Source organism: Grampus griseus (assembly GCF_964374135.1).
Source record: "Grampus griseus genome assembly, chromosome: 1".
Taxonomy (NCBI): Eukaryota; Metazoa; Chordata; class Mammalia; order Artiodactyla; family Delphinidae; genus Grampus; species Grampus griseus.
The window spans coordinates 181,395,610-181,411,729 of NC_139017.1; the positions used below are offsets into that span (position 1 = coordinate 181,395,610).

The 16,120-nt window shown below is 60.1% G+C and overlaps 1 protein-coding gene across 3 annotated transcripts in view; it reads right to left on the reverse strand.

Moving 5' to 3' along the window:
• Positions 1-16,120, reverse strand: part of PRDM16 (PR/SET domain 16) — a gene marked incomplete at its 3' end in the record, with an annotated part of 319,136 nt that overhangs the window by 19,144 nt on the left and 283,872 nt on the right. For all 3 annotated transcript variants that reach the window (XM_082678414.1, XM_082678415.1, XM_082678413.1), the window contains exons 5-9: positions 15,517-15,619; positions 9,033-9,246; positions 7,099-7,246; positions 6,494-6,647; positions 421-1,834 (exon numbers count right to left, since the gene is read on the reverse strand). In XM_082678414.1, the coding sequence (XP_082534540.1) occupies positions 421-1,834; positions 6,494-6,647; positions 7,099-7,246; positions 9,033-9,246; positions 15,517-15,619 (2,033 nt within the window). The remainder of the gene's footprint in view (positions 1-420; positions 1,835-6,493; positions 6,648-7,098; positions 7,247-9,032; positions 9,247-15,516; positions 15,620-16,120) is intronic.

Below are 16,120 nucleotides of genomic sequence, written 5' to 3' on the forward strand. Positions count from 1 at the left end.
CAGAGTCTGTGCAGAGAAGGTGGCTGGAGCCTCCAGCGGGTGCATGTCTGGGGCGGAGTCTGAGGGCAGGCTGCCGGGGAGGGGTGGGGGTGGGTGGGGTGGGGAGGGTGGGTGGGGGGGTGGGGGGAGGTAAGGGCTCGAGAGAGGACGGCAGGGGTCCCCCAGCGCCTGTCAGCGAGAGGGAGCCAGGGGTGCCCAGGAGACCCCACCAGCTGCCCACCCCAGGAAAGGGCCGAGCCGGGCATGGGCCCCAAGTGGCACGGACACCCCAGAGCCGAGGTGCCTGTTGACGCCGCAAAGGCAGAGGGACGAAGCCTGAGGGGCAGGCGAGAGTGTCCCCTCCCGCCGCCGCACCCGCCTGGCGGCCCACCTGGGTGGCGGCCCCTCTGGAGAGCGGGTGAGGGCAGGGCATGTTAATACCTGTAGATGGGGTCCATGAAGAAGGGCGACGGCCTGGCGTAGTGCAGGGACGGCTGCTGGGGCAGCTGCGCCGGGCACGCCTTGGGCGGCCCCTCCCCGGCCCCCAGCCTGCGCTCGCCGTACACGTGGTTCTTGCGCGGCTCCCGGGTCCCTCCGTTCTGGCTGGCGCGCACGCGGCTGCCGATGCTCAGGTCCAGCGGCTGCTCCTCGCTGGATGCCGGGGCCGGGGGCACCTTGGGCGCCGGCAGGACGGGCTTGGCCTCTTTGGGTTTGGTGGTGAGGTCGAAGGGTGACTCGGCGCTGGGGCCAGCGGCCTTGAGGGCGTCCCGGGGCGACTTTGGCTCGGCCTTGACCAGCAGGCTGTGCGCGAGGGCGCGGTCTGTGAAGGGGTACAGGGAGTGGGGGAGGTTGGGCAGGAGCTGGAAGGGGAACACGGAGTGGTAGGGCAGCGCGCCCAGCTTCTTCTCCTGCGCGCCCACGAAGCCGGGCCCGAAGTACTTCTCAGCGATGGACGCGATGGCCCTGATGGAGTCGCCCGCGGCGCCCGACGCTGTCAGCAGCTGCTCCTCGGGCGGTGGGAAGAAGTGCTGGGAGTAGAAGACGGGCACCTCGCCTGTGCTCTCCGGGGCGCCGGGTGCCGCCGCGCCGCCCCCGAGCTCGCGCTTGCCCTCGGCCGCCTTGCCCCTGTCCGTGGTCTTGTCGCGATCGCTGTCCACGTCGCTGTCCAGGTCGGAGCCCGTGCCCGTGGTTGTGTCCAGGTCAGTCCCGGTGGTGGTGTTGATATCCTCGAAGTCGCTGCCGTCGGACAGGTCGCTGCCCCGGGGCTTGAGCTTGGCGGCATATGCGTCCTCCAGGCGGCTCTCTGGCTTCTCCTCAGGCCCCGCGGCCGCCGTGGAGCCCTGCCCACTGCTGCCGATGGCGGAGACGAGGGGCAGGGCCGGGTTGCCCATGGGGCTGGGGAGCTTGGCGTCCTGCGTGTGGTTCCGGGGGCTCTTGAGCAGCGGCATGGGAGGTAGCAGGGGCGGCCGGGGGTACAGGGACGGAGGGAAGACGCCCGGGAAGCCGGGCGTGAGCGCGGGGAAGGCGGGGGGCGCCGCCGAGAAGGGCAGGCTCCCCGGGTGCGGCCTGGAGGGGAAGTACTCGTTGAAGCCCAGGCTGGCGTGGTTGAGGCTGGGGGGTGGCTTGGCCTTGTCCATCATGGGGCTGGGGGTCAGGGGCAGGCCCGGAGCGAAGATGCTGCCCGGCGTGTAATGGTTCTTGCCCTCGCAGAAGCGCCGGTGCTTGTTGAGGGAAGAGGTAGTGCTGAACATCTGCCCGCAGTCCTTGCACTTGATCTGCGTACGGCAGTCGGCGTGCATGCGCTTGTGGCGGCACAGGTTGGAGAACTGCGTGTAGGACTTGTGGCAGACCTCACCTGAAACGTCAGCAGAAGCGAAGACCGGCAGCTATGAAATGATGGAAACCCTGCGCTGCAGGGTCCCGGGGGTGGAGGACCGGGGCGCTCTGGCCTCGGTGACCAGGAGCAGCGTGTGCTTAGGTACGTGAGCGTCTGTGTGTGTGTGTGTGTGCGTGTGCGGGCATATGCGTCACTGTGTGTGAGTACCTGCATATGTGCCCACATGTGTATGTGTGATGCATGTGTGGACACGTGTCCGTGGACACGTTCACACACGTGTGTACATCATACTTCAGGTGTGTACGTCATACCTGTGTGCTTGCACGCGCGTGCGCACGCATACGTACAGATGCGCGTGCACCCGACCTGGGACTGGCCTCTGGTGGCCAGCACAGATTGGCAAGGACATTCCCGTGCCTTCCCGGGGATCCTGGGCCAGCCTGGGTAGGTCTCCAGCTGCCTCGACCTCCTCCGCTGGAGAAAGGGGCCCTGCCGCTCTCTGTGCCCTCCCACCCCCATGAGTTTGCCATGTGGTGCCAAGGCCTTCAGAATCGTTCCCAGAGACAAAGTCGTGGCACGCCATCACGTCTGCAGCTGCACCAGCCGCCCAGAACACCCACCCACCCTCCCTGCCGTGTCAGCTGCGCTGCTCCAGCCAGGGCGAGGGAAACACCCACCCCCGGGCTAGGTCTCCCACCTTGTAAAGTTTAAAATGCTCTCAGCTTTCTGCCCTCTTTCTGTCCCAGGACCTGTGACCTGCACCCAGGACGGGAAGGCCTCAGGAGGGACCGGCCCCTTGGGGCTCCTAGTCCTGGAGGCTGGGTTTGGGAGCACGGGTCCTGGCTGTGTGAGGTCACCGTCTGGGGGGGGCCTAAAGGTGGAGATGGGAGGGGAGCCACGTGGAGAGGGCTAGTTCCACGTTTGAGAAAATCGAAAACTCTCCAAACTGGGATGGAGAGGCCGCACCAGCTCTGGTTGCGACGCCAGCCTCTGCCCTTAACAGGAGAGGGTGGTGGCGGCCGAGGTCAAACGCCAGGACCCAGAGGCCCTGGGGACCCAGTCTCGGCCATTTTCCCAAAGGCCTGTGAGCTGAGTGTCGGCCAACTGCCAGTTTTTCTTTCTGCTCTTGTTTTTCTAACCAGCAAGGGAGGAATGAACACACACACACACACACACACGCGTATGCACACACACGCGCGCACACATGCACATGCACACACGCGTGTGCACACATGCACGCACACACACACGCACGCACGCTGTGTGTGTCTCTCTCTGCAGGACCATTTGCTCCTTAAATGCAGCCCCAGTGGAAACAATGATTTCCATGCATTTCTTGCTCACCGCACACTCCACTGCCTGATGTCGCGCGATTCTAGCTGGGCGCGCTGGCCCTCAGGTGATCCTGTCCCTTAATCACAATATCTATTTATATTAACGGCTCTGCCTTCCTGGTCGTCTGGCTTGGCGGGACGTTTTCAAGGCTGACGGAGAAGAGCACTGCCCCATTTGATGAAATCTGCCCATTTTGGGAGGCGGCTGGTGCAGAGAGGCTGTGCCACAGATGGTCTATAAATACCCACAGGCCTCTGCCAGCCCTAGGGGGAGAAAGGCCGCTGCCCAGCTCAGGGCGCCTGGCCAGACCAGTGATACCTTGCTGTATCCCCGGCCCCCGAAGAGGCTCTGTGACACCCTCTGCCCCCCACAGCAGGCCTCTGTGGCACCTCGTTAGTGGCTGCTGCCATCCTGAGCTTGGAAACTGGCCTTGAGCAGGCTCCCACCCAAGGCAGCTCTCAGGAGGGGCCCCTGGGGCCAGTGGCCATGCTTGGGCACAGGGAGCCTGGGACCCTTGCTTCCTACCCACCCACTCACACGATAAAGGGATCCTGCAGAGATGCTGGGGCTCCAGAGAGGCCTCTGGGAGACTGAGGTCCTTGGAGAGGCAGGTCCTGGCCCTGGGATGGCTGACCGCTGGCTTGGAGCCGGTGTTGGGAGGTGGCTGCCTGCAGGGGCTGGGAAAGGCCTGGGCAGCCCACAGTGAACTGGACGTGGGACCAGCGCCTGGTGGATGGTGCCCCAGGCCCTGCTGGGATGCAGAGGGGCCCTGGCCAGTACTTATTCTGATCAGCAGTTTCTTCTCCTGTAGGGTATGTGCAGGGATGCACACACACACACACACATGCACACACATGCACATGTACATACTCACGCCTAAGAAGGTCCTTTCTAAAAAGTGCCCACAGGAGCCTGTCTGCCTGTGTGCACGGATACACCCTCGCCCCGACCCCTCACACTTGAGTTTCCCGATGCAAGACACCCCACCGGGAGATTATGCTGCCTTGGGCTGTGTGGTCAGTGAGGCTGGGACTTGGGGCAGGTTTTGGTGTCCATCATGTGTGTTGTGTGTGGGCGCCCAGGGGCCGCCCAGCGGGGGATGGAGTCTGTGCACGAGTGACCGGCCGCCGTGAGCCCTTGCTCCCCCTGTGGCCCATCTTTTCTCAGAAGCGCTGTATCATTTACCCTCTGCTCATTTGTTCGCAGCTTCCTTTCCAAACCTGACCCCCTTAACCGTGGGCCAAAGGATGCTCTGCCCTGGTCGAGAGGACGCGCAGGCTGACGTCCACGTCTAAGCTAACTTCTAACGTTTGCATCTCCCTCTCATACGTGGCACCTGGCCAAGTCTGGGGTTTTCTCTTTCGCTTTACCCCCTTGGCCAAAAGCCAAGGCCCAAGGTGGGCACGGGGCACAGACGAGAGGCGGAGGGCTGCTGATAGCCGGTGGGGCCCGTCCAGGCTGCCCGTGTCCTCCCCATCTGCACAGAGTCCGTGCAGGCAGCGGAAATGGTGCCTGACTGCTGAGGTTCCCAGAACTTCCGCTGTGACTACAATCCAACAAGACTTCACAAGCCCATTTGCGCGCGCAGAGAAGAAGTGACTTGTAAGCCCGTGTGCAAGTCTCCTCTCCAAGCTTTGCTGAAAAGCTTAGAAACCTACGATAGATGCACTCACGTGCGCTTCCTCCCACAGAGGGACTTGCTGGGACGCTCATCCTGGAAGCAGGATATGCACCAGGCCCAAAGCCCCGGCCCCCAGCCTCTACTCCCACCCAGCTCACTCCTTCCTGGCCCCTCCCAGAGGGAATGGGCCCTGCTCCCATCGAGACTTGGATGCTCTTTCCAGGGTCTGCAGGTGAAAGGGGTGGTGAGGAAGAGGAAGATGGCCCCAGTGAGGTGGCCACCAGGCAGAGCGCTCTCTCCCTCTGCTTCCTGGACCAGGGGAGCAGGTGACCCAGGCAGGCCGGGGGCTCAGTCACCTCTAGCAGGACAGCTGGAAGTTTGGGCTCGAGGCAGTGGGCAGGAGGGGGGCCCAGACTCAGCTATTCAACAAAGGTCCGAGAAGCCAGTCAGCATGGCCTCTCTGGGGCAGGAGTCAGCCCTGTACAAGCCCCAAGTTGGTGAAAACACCCAGAGCCCAGTCTTCCAGCTCCCAGAGTCACCCCTGACACACAATGATGTGCTGGAGCCCGAGAGGCCCCAGGCTGCCCAGTCTGGGCTCAGGAGCCAGGCCTCTTGAGCTGGAATCCGGGCTCTGCCGTCGAGCCTTGAGGGCCTGGTCACTTAACGTTTCCACGCGTTTCCTCCTCTGTCAGTTCCCTTCAGTTGGACATAGTGTGGCCCCTGCTCCGTAAGATTTTGGAAGGATGCTGTGAGGTCATGTGTGTGAAATGACGGCTCAGCACAGTCTCGTGTGGACGACGAGTCAGCGCGACGCTGGTGTGAATGACGAGTCAGTGCTGTGTGGGCATGAACCGTGACTCAGCAAAACCTCGTGTGAAATGAGACTTGGCACAATGCCAGGCAGAGAAGAACCTTCAGTATCTTCCAAACTCCGAGGACCGCGGTCACACCCCCGCGGTGGCCCACCAGAGCCCCAGGCCCAACCCCTGTGACCTCTGGCCCCTCTCTCCCCAAACGCACCCCAACCTCAAGGCCTCTGTGCTCACAGCCCCCTGTCGCGAGCCCTCTCCCCAGGCACCCCCTTGGCTCACCCCCACGCCTCCTCCAGCCCTCTGCTAGGACGCCTCTCGCCCAACAGACCGTCCTGACCTCCCAGCACGTGGCCAGGACAGCACCCACCTGGACACCTGGAGAGCCTCCTGACCCTGCACTCCCGCCCCCCACCCCCGATGTGCCTGTCACGGGTGCTGTTATGATCTGGGTGGCTTAGCCTCTGTCTTCTCCACCGGCAGGTAGAGCTCCATGAGGACAGGGGTCCAGTTATTTACAGCCGGCCCCGGCTGCCCGGGTCAGGGCAGGCACACAGCCCGCGCTCCCCAAAGGCTGCTGGGGGGTGAACAGCAGAGCCTGGGGGGCAGCAGTGGGACCATCATATACCTGCTGGAGCTCAGGGCAGCACGTGCGTGCGGGGAAGAGGAGGGGAAGTGGATTTCCTCACCACCCACTGCCCACCTCTGGCCACTGGAGGGGCGAGCAAGGGGGAGGAAGCAAGGAGGGCAGCCAGGCCTGGGCTTCTCGCGGCAGAGGTGTCAGCAGCTGCCGCGAGTGTTTTCTGGACAGACGGGGTCCCGCGGGCGGGGAAGAGCCTGGGGTTTTCAAGCCTTGGCCTGACCCCCAAGCGCCCCCACCTCACGGCTGGAAGCCCAGGCTGGGGCACTCACATATGAAAGGTTTGACGGTGCTGTGGATGTGTTTGTGCTGCTTGAGGCCCGAGGACGTGGCGAACGTCTTCCCGCAGTCGGGGCAGGCGTGGGCCCGGGCGCCCACGTGCTGGGAGCGGATGTGCCGCTGCAGGTTGCTGGGGTCCGTGAACACCTGGGGACACAAACACCGGCGAGTTACTCCCCACCTGTTGGTTGCTCCCCTGCGGGCCTGGGTCTGGCCACGGGATGGGGGTCTCCCTGGCTGCTCTGCCCCTGCACTGAGCCTGGCCCAGCGGGTCTCTGCTGCAGCGGTGACCCCCTGCACGGCTTTCAGTGAGCCGTCAGGCCTCCCTTGACTGTGTTTCTTCAACGATAATTCTCGAGAGAACTGTCACCCTGAAGATGCTTGAGACAGGAGCTCAGAAGCGTTCTTAAGCTCCAGTACTTTGACCCATGACAGCCTGTCCTGCCACGTTGGCAGGAACCCTGAGAGGACCCAGGTCTGGCCCCGGGCCCTCCCCCGCTGTGCTACCCAGCCCACTTCCTCTCTTCCCCGAACGACTCAGGGGCCCGTCACCTGCATCTCGACAGTGGGGCCGGGGCCGGGCTCGCAACCATGTTACCTTCACACAGTTTTCACATTCGAAGCGCTTGCCACTGTCGTGGGACATCTGGTGGCGGATGAGGTTGGACTTCCAGTTGAAGGCCTTGGGACACTGGTCACACTTGTATTCTCGCTCCTCTGTGTGGACGATCATGTGCTGCTCCAAGCTGCGCACAGTGGACGGGGGTCACTGTGGGTCCCCCCCCTGCCCGCTGCCCGGGAGGGAAGGGCCCCAGCCCGGCACGGCCTGCTCCCGGCAGCCCCTTGGAGCCCCTGCCACTGTCTCCTGCTCAGAGGGCAGAGTGACGTCTGGCAGCTGGTCTGTCTATCTCCCCCCTGGACAGGGCAAAAGGGGATGGACGGGAAGGCATGGCCTTCCCACGTGGGATGGGGGGGAAGCCAGTGCGTGGACAGAGCTCGGGCCCTCACCCAAGACCACCCCCGAGGCACCCAGCGGCAGGCGGGGTCCCAGCTCAAAACAACTTTCACCTTGACGCTAACCCTGGGCCTAAGAAAAACGGGGTCTGGAGACTTCCAACACTGCCACGAGCCCCAGAGTGGGGACGAGGCCCAGGAGACCCAAGGCCACCCCTCTGAGTGACCTGGGGTTGCTCGCTGAGAGGCTGCCCGCCATGCACACACCATGGAGGTCAGCAGGGAGTGAGGGCCGGCGTTCTCCAAAGGAGATGTGATAGGCGGGGCGGGCACAGCTGCTGGGCGGGGGCGGCTGCACTTGGACGAACCAGCAGCTTGGAGCCCCCTCCTCTCGGGGGACGTCCTGCTTCTCCTCCTGTCCCAGGTATGACCGTTAATCTTCATGAACAAGGCAGCAATACATCATGGCCCGTTAATTACGGGGCCCAGCCATCCATTTAGATCAGAAACGCCTGGTTCTCGAGCACCCGGCAGATTGTAGCTTTTCCCCTGTTGTTAATTGTGATTTATGTGTTTATGTAAAGAAAACACGGACCCTCTTGAGCGGCGCTTACCGCCAAGGGCCTCAGTCGGGATTTGCCCAAACTCTTATTTTCTCAGTCATCCGTTCAGGGTGGAGGATTTCCCGTCCCCAGGGGGCTGTGACAGGACTGGCATCCAATTCTCCGCAATCCCACAGCCAGTTAGTGACCTGATAGGGTTTTACTCTGACTTTGCAGGGCTGCCCTGGAGGATATTCTCAGAGGCAGAGGAGGGGCGCACATTGGGAAGGTCTTCACTGGTCCCTGGAACACTGGGACTGCCCGGCCTGCTTCTCCCCACATGGGTCCCCGGGGCTCTGCTCCCAGGGGCTAGGGAGGCCACGTCCGGCCATCACACAGCTGGCCTGGCATCTGTGCCCACGTCTGTGAAGTCTCCGGGACAGGTGGGGGGCCCCAGGGGAAGCAGAGGCTGGAGCCTGGGGTGGGGGTGAGGGGACCCCTGGGGGCCCTTTCCTACTCCTGCCCACTGTCTGAGAAGTGTGTCCAAGGGCCAGGCGCTCCAGGAAGCCCCTGGGCCGCATCCCGCAGCCTGGTCCTGGACCTCACCACGGAAGTGGCCCTGGGGCCTCACCCCTGTCTGTCTCCACAACTCGGCCCTGACCCCAGGATGGTGGGGCCAGTGGTGGGTGGCTCGACCTGGTGACTTGCGGCTCCTTCGTGGAGGGGGGGCTCTGACCCGGGGCCTGGCCTTTATGGTCAGAACAGTGACCACCGGCGGCCTCCAACCACCAGCTGGCGGGCCTGCTCTGTCCCCAGGGGCGGATGAGCTGGCCAGGGTACCTGCCCCTGAGGTATGTCTCCACCTGTCCTTGGAGCTTTGGGCCTGTCAGCCTGGGCAGGCCTGAGGGGTCAGGGGTGACCTCTGCCCTTCTCAGGGCTTCCTCTGTGCCCCCAGGGCCTGCCGACCCTGCCGTCCTTGACTGGCTCCTGGGGGCGGGGCGGGGCGGGGCAGGGCCGGGGCGGGGCGGGGCGGCACCTGTACTTGGTGGGGAACATCCGCTCGCAGTCCTTGCACTCGTGGGCCTGCCCGTCGGTGCCCCCGCCGCCCAGGCCCTCGGGCTTGAGCTCGTCGGCCAGGCCCTCGTAGAGCACGGCCCCCACCGAGCTGCACGCGTACTTCTTGTGGCGCCGCAGGTCCAGCTTGGACGGGAAGAGTTCGTCACACGCGTCGCAGCGGAACGTGGGGTCCTCTGCGAGGGAGAGAGGGTGGGCGGTGGACGGGCGGCCCTGGACCTGCCCCAGGCCCGCCCCAGGCCCGGGGCTGCAGGGGGTGCCTCCCTCACCGGCTGTGCCCCCTCCCGCCCGCATCCTCCCCGCCCTCCTGCTGGACCTGGGAGGGGCTGCCCCGGGGCGGGGGACACGGAGACGGGAGGGACCTGCGTCGGCCCCACAAGAAACACGGAGAAGCGCTGGGCCCCTCCCCGCGCCTCGGGAGCAGAGAAGGAAGGCTGGCCAAGCGCTTTGTGTATGAATCAGAAGAGAGACGGCACGGCTCCAAAGCGTATCATAAACGATTGTCGTCAAGGTCAAACAAATAAAAGGGAGGCGGCTACTATGAAGTTTACGAGGCAGCATCCTGAGGACCCTGCCAAGCCAAACAGCTCAGAGTGTGAGTCCCCAGGGAAGGACCTCCGGGCCCATCCCCAGCCCGTGGCTGCCCCGGCACAGCTTTTCCCTGCAGCAGGGGTCCCCCTCCCCGCCGAGGACCACCTCGTGTTCCCCGCAGGTCTGAACAGAGAACCTGCACGAAAAGCTCCAGCACAAATGAATCGAAAGGTGTGCTGCCGAGTGGCTGTGTGAACGCGTGTGCGCTCCTTGTGCACGGGTGTGCAGCTGTGTGTGCGCACAGGTGTGCATGTCGGTGAATATCTGAGCACGTCTGCCTCCTTATGAGGACACCTTCGCGTGGATGTGCAGGCATGTTCGTGCATCTGCACTCATGTTTGTGCTGGTGTCATATGTATTCCTGTGCACGTGTGCATGTGTTTCTGTCGCCGCCACAGGTGTGAAAAATGTGTGTGTCCGTATATCTGCACACTTGTGCGCAGGTGCATGCAAGTGTGCCTGAGGGGGCACATCTGCATTTGTGCACGTTTGTGTGTTCCTGTGTGTGATTACTTGCCGCACGTGAATGGATGTCTCTGTGCACGCATGTGTGTTATGTGCGCACACGCATATTAAGTATACGAATTCGTTTGCATGATTGACCATGTGTTAAGTGTGCTGGGTGTGCATGTGTATACGTGAGTGCGTGCACATCTGTGTGCGAATGTGCACTTGTGTGCCTGTACATGTGTGTGTGAATATGTGTGCATGGGTTTGTGTGTGAATGTGATTGTACTTGTGCGCATGAGTTAGTGTGTTTGTGTGAACCTGGGTGGGTATGTGTGCATTTTTGCACGAGTGTGAGTGTGTGTGTGTGCGCACGTGAACAAGGACCTCTGGGCCTGGCAGTGGGCAAAGCCGTAACCTTGGGCTGGATGCTGACTAAAAGGGCCTGACCCTCAGGGGTGCAGAAGCCAGGGAGGTGGGGGAGATGGGGGCAGGCAGAAGGACCACCACCCACGTCTCAGGACAGGGGGCAGCTCTGCAACCTGGACCTGTGGCCTGGGGGAGGGCGGGGGTAGGGGAGGACTCCTCGAGACTGGAAGCTTCCCTGAGCCTGAGGGCGAAGGTACCGCTCCCGGCGTCTGGCCACACCCGGTGCCCCCACTGGTGGGCACCCAGAGCCCCCCACGCCCAAGGGGGACACTCCTGTGGGATCCATCTCTGAGATGCCCCCGGGCCTTGGATGAAGCCCTTGGACACACACAGAGGCAGCTGTCACCTTCCCTGGGTGACAGGGGAGAGCTGCGGGGAGGAGAGGAGCCCAGGGGACGCGTGTGTGGGGGGGCAGGCCAGGCGGGCCCAGCGCTGGTCAGACATAGCCGAGTCCCAGCGGCCTGGCCTGCTCGCCGACAGGAGGCTGCGGTCAAGAAAGTGCTGGAACAAGGAGGGGAAAAGCCAGCTCGTGCTCAGAGTCTGGGGAGCCCAGTTACAACCCCCAGCCCTGCTCTGGGCGGGGGGACCTGAGCTGAACTCAGGGCTTAGAAGGCTCTGCCCCCACCCAGTATCCCAGAAAGGCCGTCCCTGGACCTGCCCCTGACACGTGCTGAGCCACAGAACAGACTGGAAGGAGGCAAGAGGGCCAGCCGGTCCTCTGCAACCACAGAAGCCCAGGACGGAGGGCGGCCGCGCCAGTGACCCTCGAGCCAGCGTTTGCGAACACAAGGCCAGCAGGACCCCGGCGTCCCCACCAGCGGGCAGCCCCACTGGGCAGAAGGACTAGGAGGCGGTGGGCTAAGTCAGAAAAGATTCTAAAACGAGGCCCACTGAGGCCCCAGGCCGGTCCCCGGGTGCTGGGGTGGAGCCCCAAACACAGTCCCGAGAGGGGGCCGGTGGGAAAGGAGGACGCACATCACAAACTAGTCACCTGGCAAGTCTGCAAGACGCTGCCTCTAAAACAGCAGGGAGCCTGAACGCTGCTTTCAGGGAAATGGCCGCTGTGACGTGGAGGCGGGGACCCTCCACGTGGCAGGCTCCACCCCGGGAACTTTATACGGTGTCCCCTCCCCCGAGCTCCGCATCAGTCCGCATGCTTTGTCACTGGTAAATGGAGGAGGCCGGGGGAGGCTGCCTGGCTCCCCCCGGGGCACCTAGAGGGGAGGTGGCAGAGCTGTGTTCGTGGAGCCGTCGCTCTGCTGGGTGCCCGGGGCAGGCGGTTGAGTCCCAGCTTCCCGCTGAGGGTATAAGAAAGGCACCCATGTGGCGTGCGTGTGGGCACGCGCTGTCATCCACCCGCCCCCGCAGGCCTTCCCTGTCCTTAGGAACATGGATTCCTTTCCACTGGGTCTGAGTACCAAGAACACCATTTTAGAACAGAACCGGATGCATAGACCCCACAAAAAGCTCTCGTGGGCTTGTTCGGACTTCCTGGGCCGGAATGAGGCTGAGGGGGGCCCCCTCCCACCAGCATCAAGATGAAGTTAGAAATGCCAGTTTGTATCTTACTCTTTCTGGACCCACCTAAGAACAGTCACCAAAGTTGAAATTTGCAAACAAAGACAAGAAGAAGGGCCAGCCCCGCCCGTTCATAGCCCCACCCACCCATAGCCCCGCCCACCCATAGCCCCACCCATCCATAGCCCCGCCCATCCATAGCACTGACCAACTTATGTTTCCAGTTTGGATCTGGACTTTGGATTTACAATGAAAATTCAGCCTGTTTCTCACTCTGAAGGCATTTGAGGGCGTCCTGGAGGCAGTGGAACCAGCCGTGGAGGGCACCCTCTCCTCCATTGCCCTCATCCCATCACCAGCCCAAGTTTGCTCCTGTCCAAGGACAGAGCCGAGGACAGGACACGTCCAAGTCTCGCTCACCTGTGCCATGGTGTGCACAGGTGTCCCAACGACTTCCACGCAGGTAAAGTTGACATTGAGTACACACCCAGGGCAAGCTGGACGGGGCAAGAAGGATGTGCCCAGTCCACGTGGTTTTCACTTTCCCAGCATAAGCAACTCCATTTTAAAGAAATACTAGAGTATGTTACACTCGGGTTCCATTATGTTTATTGTGTTGTATTGCTGTATTATGTTATATTATGCCTGTCTCATGCTTTATACCCAATACAATGCAGCCTCTTGATCTTTTTTGGAGAGGGGGGAAAAGTTAATAAATTTGAGCCTTTCTCAAAAGAAAGGCATATTTGAAAGGAAATGATTTTCTTTATTTTCTCCCAAGGGCAAGAAGTTCTCCTGAAAGAGAAATCTTTCCCCTCTCCATTGAAAGAGTAAAAACAAAATAAGAAGTCCCTGGAACTAATGAATCTGAAAGTGGCTTCCCTCGGCTCTGAATCACTTGTAGGTAAATGGGAACTGAATTTCTTTACAAAGGGGCAGCTTTGAAAGAGCATTGCCAGTCCCAGGTCTGCAGGACTGGGGCTGTTTCCCCCAGCGAACTGGCAAAGCGGCCCCCACCCCCATTTCTTCCATGATACCTGGACGTTGTCCTGGCAGAGCCCCTGCCCCCAACAAGAGCACGCAGAACTGTGATTCAGAACTGAAGTCTCTTCATCTAAATCTGGGGAGGCCGTGGACCGGGGCTGAAGCTCTGTCTTCTACCCAAACCAAAGTAAACCAAGGCCATGGCGGCCTCATGTTCTGTTTGTCAAGTCTCAGCCTCACGTCTATCTGAAGTTCTATCAGCAACTTTTCAAGGCAAAGCAGGAATGTAGCAGGAAAATACATCAGTGCCTAATGGCTTCAGGGAGCCCAGGGGGACACAATTATGTGGCATCTGCATGCTAAGCTACCAGCCTGGAGGCTCAAAAGCCCTCAAGAGCACACTCCAAATTCCTGCCGCGATAAGGGGCCGCTGCATTTAGCTGGGGCTGGGATAAAAGATTTTTTATGATAATTATCTTAGTCAGGAACATTTTTACATTCTCTTTCTGTGTGATTCAGAGTTAACTGGGTGCAGGGGGGTGCAGGGGGGTGCGGGGGGGACTGTTGAGAAGTGAAGGAGTGATCTTGACAGCAAAGGGTATAGAGAGTCAAATATTTGATGTGGGACTATTATGTGCCGAAAGCAGTTAGCCCACAAACGTCTGGTAAATTATTAGGAAAATGTAGACCCAGGTTATTGAAGATCGGGCGTTGGAAGGGGGACAGGAATCAAGGTTTTTAAAACCTTTTGGAAGAAAGACATGTCATCATACAAACGAAACCCCACCACCGGCCGCACTCCTTGGGTTAGGCAGATTTATCTCTCTGCCTTCTTGTGCATTAGGTAAGATTCACAGGTCTTTTCAACAATTATTTTAAGTAAAGTGAGACCACCCCTCTGCTACCCAGAGCTCAGCCATTCTTTTCTCCATGGCCTAATTAAAACCAAAGTCTAGAGGAGAGCATGCGTAGGGCCGTCTTGCAGAATTGTCCTTCTGTGGAGATAGCCTTTGGAACAACTCACGGGCACACAGTGCTGCCCCACAAAGGTGGGCCACACTCGGGACCACAAAGGTCGCTCTGCTTCCTGCTAATTCCAACGCCCAGCTCCCTAGCCCAGCCAAGCGCACCCCCGGGCCATGACATTGGAGCAGTTCCTTAGAGAAACTTGCAGTAAGTGGCATTAATCATTAACCCCTGGAGTGTTTGGAGGGGAGGGGAAGAAAGACAGGAAGGGAAAGACCAACCTCCCCCCTTTCTCTAGCAGGAATGGAATCCTGAGCTCCGGAGATGGCCAGAAGGAGAGGCTGCCTGTCTGCTCATTGCTGGGGTCTCATTCAAAGAAGAGACACGGTCTACTCAGCAGCTGCGCTTAGGGAGTTAACGGACCAGCTGGTACTCCGCTGCCAACGCAGCGTCCTCCAACCGGACTTTTCCTCAGCGGCTTAAAAACGATTCCAGAATCCCAAGGCTTAGCAACGTGGATGAAGGAAAAGAAATCTGGATTTCAGAAATCCGAGCTTATACGAGACTGTGATTTTCTCAAGCGTCCTCTGAGATGTGCCTGAGCATGGATGAACAAGGAAGGGAAGTATGTCTACTGGACAAACGCCAAGTGACCAACCGAGAGGAAAGGACATTTGGGACGCTTCCCGCAGTCCCGCTGAAAGAGCTCAGTGGCCACCGTACCACCAAGGAGCCCACCGAAGCCCTAAATTTTCCCTCTCACCACATAAACTTTCCCTTAACCTGTCTCTGGGACTTTTTGCTTTTAACTGCAGATGGGCGTTACTTTCAAAGACACTTATGGCATCAGTGCCCTCTCTTAAATGAGACCGAAACTTTCCCCTGGCACAGACTCTGGAGGCAAAGGTTTCCAAGCCGCAAAATGGTTTTGTTTGTTTTTAAGTCATGTAGAGAACAGGCAATGCTGCTGCTGCTAATACTAATTATGCAGTTTAAAAAAAAAATCGCCTAGGACTCTACCACTGCAGAGCTGTAACCTAGGACTCTACCGCTACAGAGCTGTAACCTAGGACTCTACCGCTGCAGAGCTGTAACCTAGGACTCTACCGCTGCAGAGCTGTAACCTAGGACTCTACCGCTACAGAGCTGTAACCTAGGACTCTACCGCTACAGAGCTGTAACCTAGGACTCTACCGCTGCAGAGCTGTAACCTAGGACTCTACCGCTGCAGAGCTGTAACCTAGGACTCTACCACTGCAGAGCTGTAAGGCGGCAGGACACCCATCCACACGCACTGTCTGAAGTCGTCTCGAATTCAGGGTGTGGCCCATGTAACCCAAGGAAGGAGAAAGCAAAGCGCTTAGGTTGAGAAGTTGTTAGGAAGAGGCTGGTTCTCTCATTTGGGGTCCGGGTGGTGGGCCTTGGGCAGCAGCCGGGGGACCCCCGGCCCCTGTCACGTGGCCCGAAGTGATGGGAGCTCCAGGCCTCTGCTCCTGTGGGTGGGGGCTTACCATCCAGGCTGGGGGGCACCGTCCCCAGGGAGTATGAGCCTTCTTTCACGTGGACCAGTAGCTCTTCTCCTGGCTCAATGTCCTTAATGACTTTATAATAAATCTATGACGGAGAAACCAGGGAGAAAGCGTCAGCATTGGCGGCCTTGCTGCTTTAAAAGACACATCGCGCACACCCAGCCCGCACGCCACTGACACTGCTCCCTGGGGGGGCTGGCCCGCTGGCCACTTGACCTGCCTTCTAATTGCTGCTAAGAGGTTCCCCTTTGGAACTTGACAGAACACACGCAGAAGGACTAGAGTCTATTTTTAACTTGTTTGACCCAGATTTTGGATATTGGTAAAAGGGGTGCAAAAGGAAATAGGTGAGGATTAGCTCCAAAGTTCCCAAGCAGGGTGAGTCCTAGAGGGAAATATTAGGAAAAGTGGATCTTTTCATCAGGAGTGGAGCCTGGACTGATTCCCGGGTTCCTCTTGTCAGTATGTATGTAAGACACCCTTTGCCGTCTGGGGGCGGGGCGGGGTCTTCAGGGGGCTCGAGAGTGAATTTGGATGTTTATGAAAGTGACTATGAACACAGACGGAGGCCCGATCAGCAGGGGTG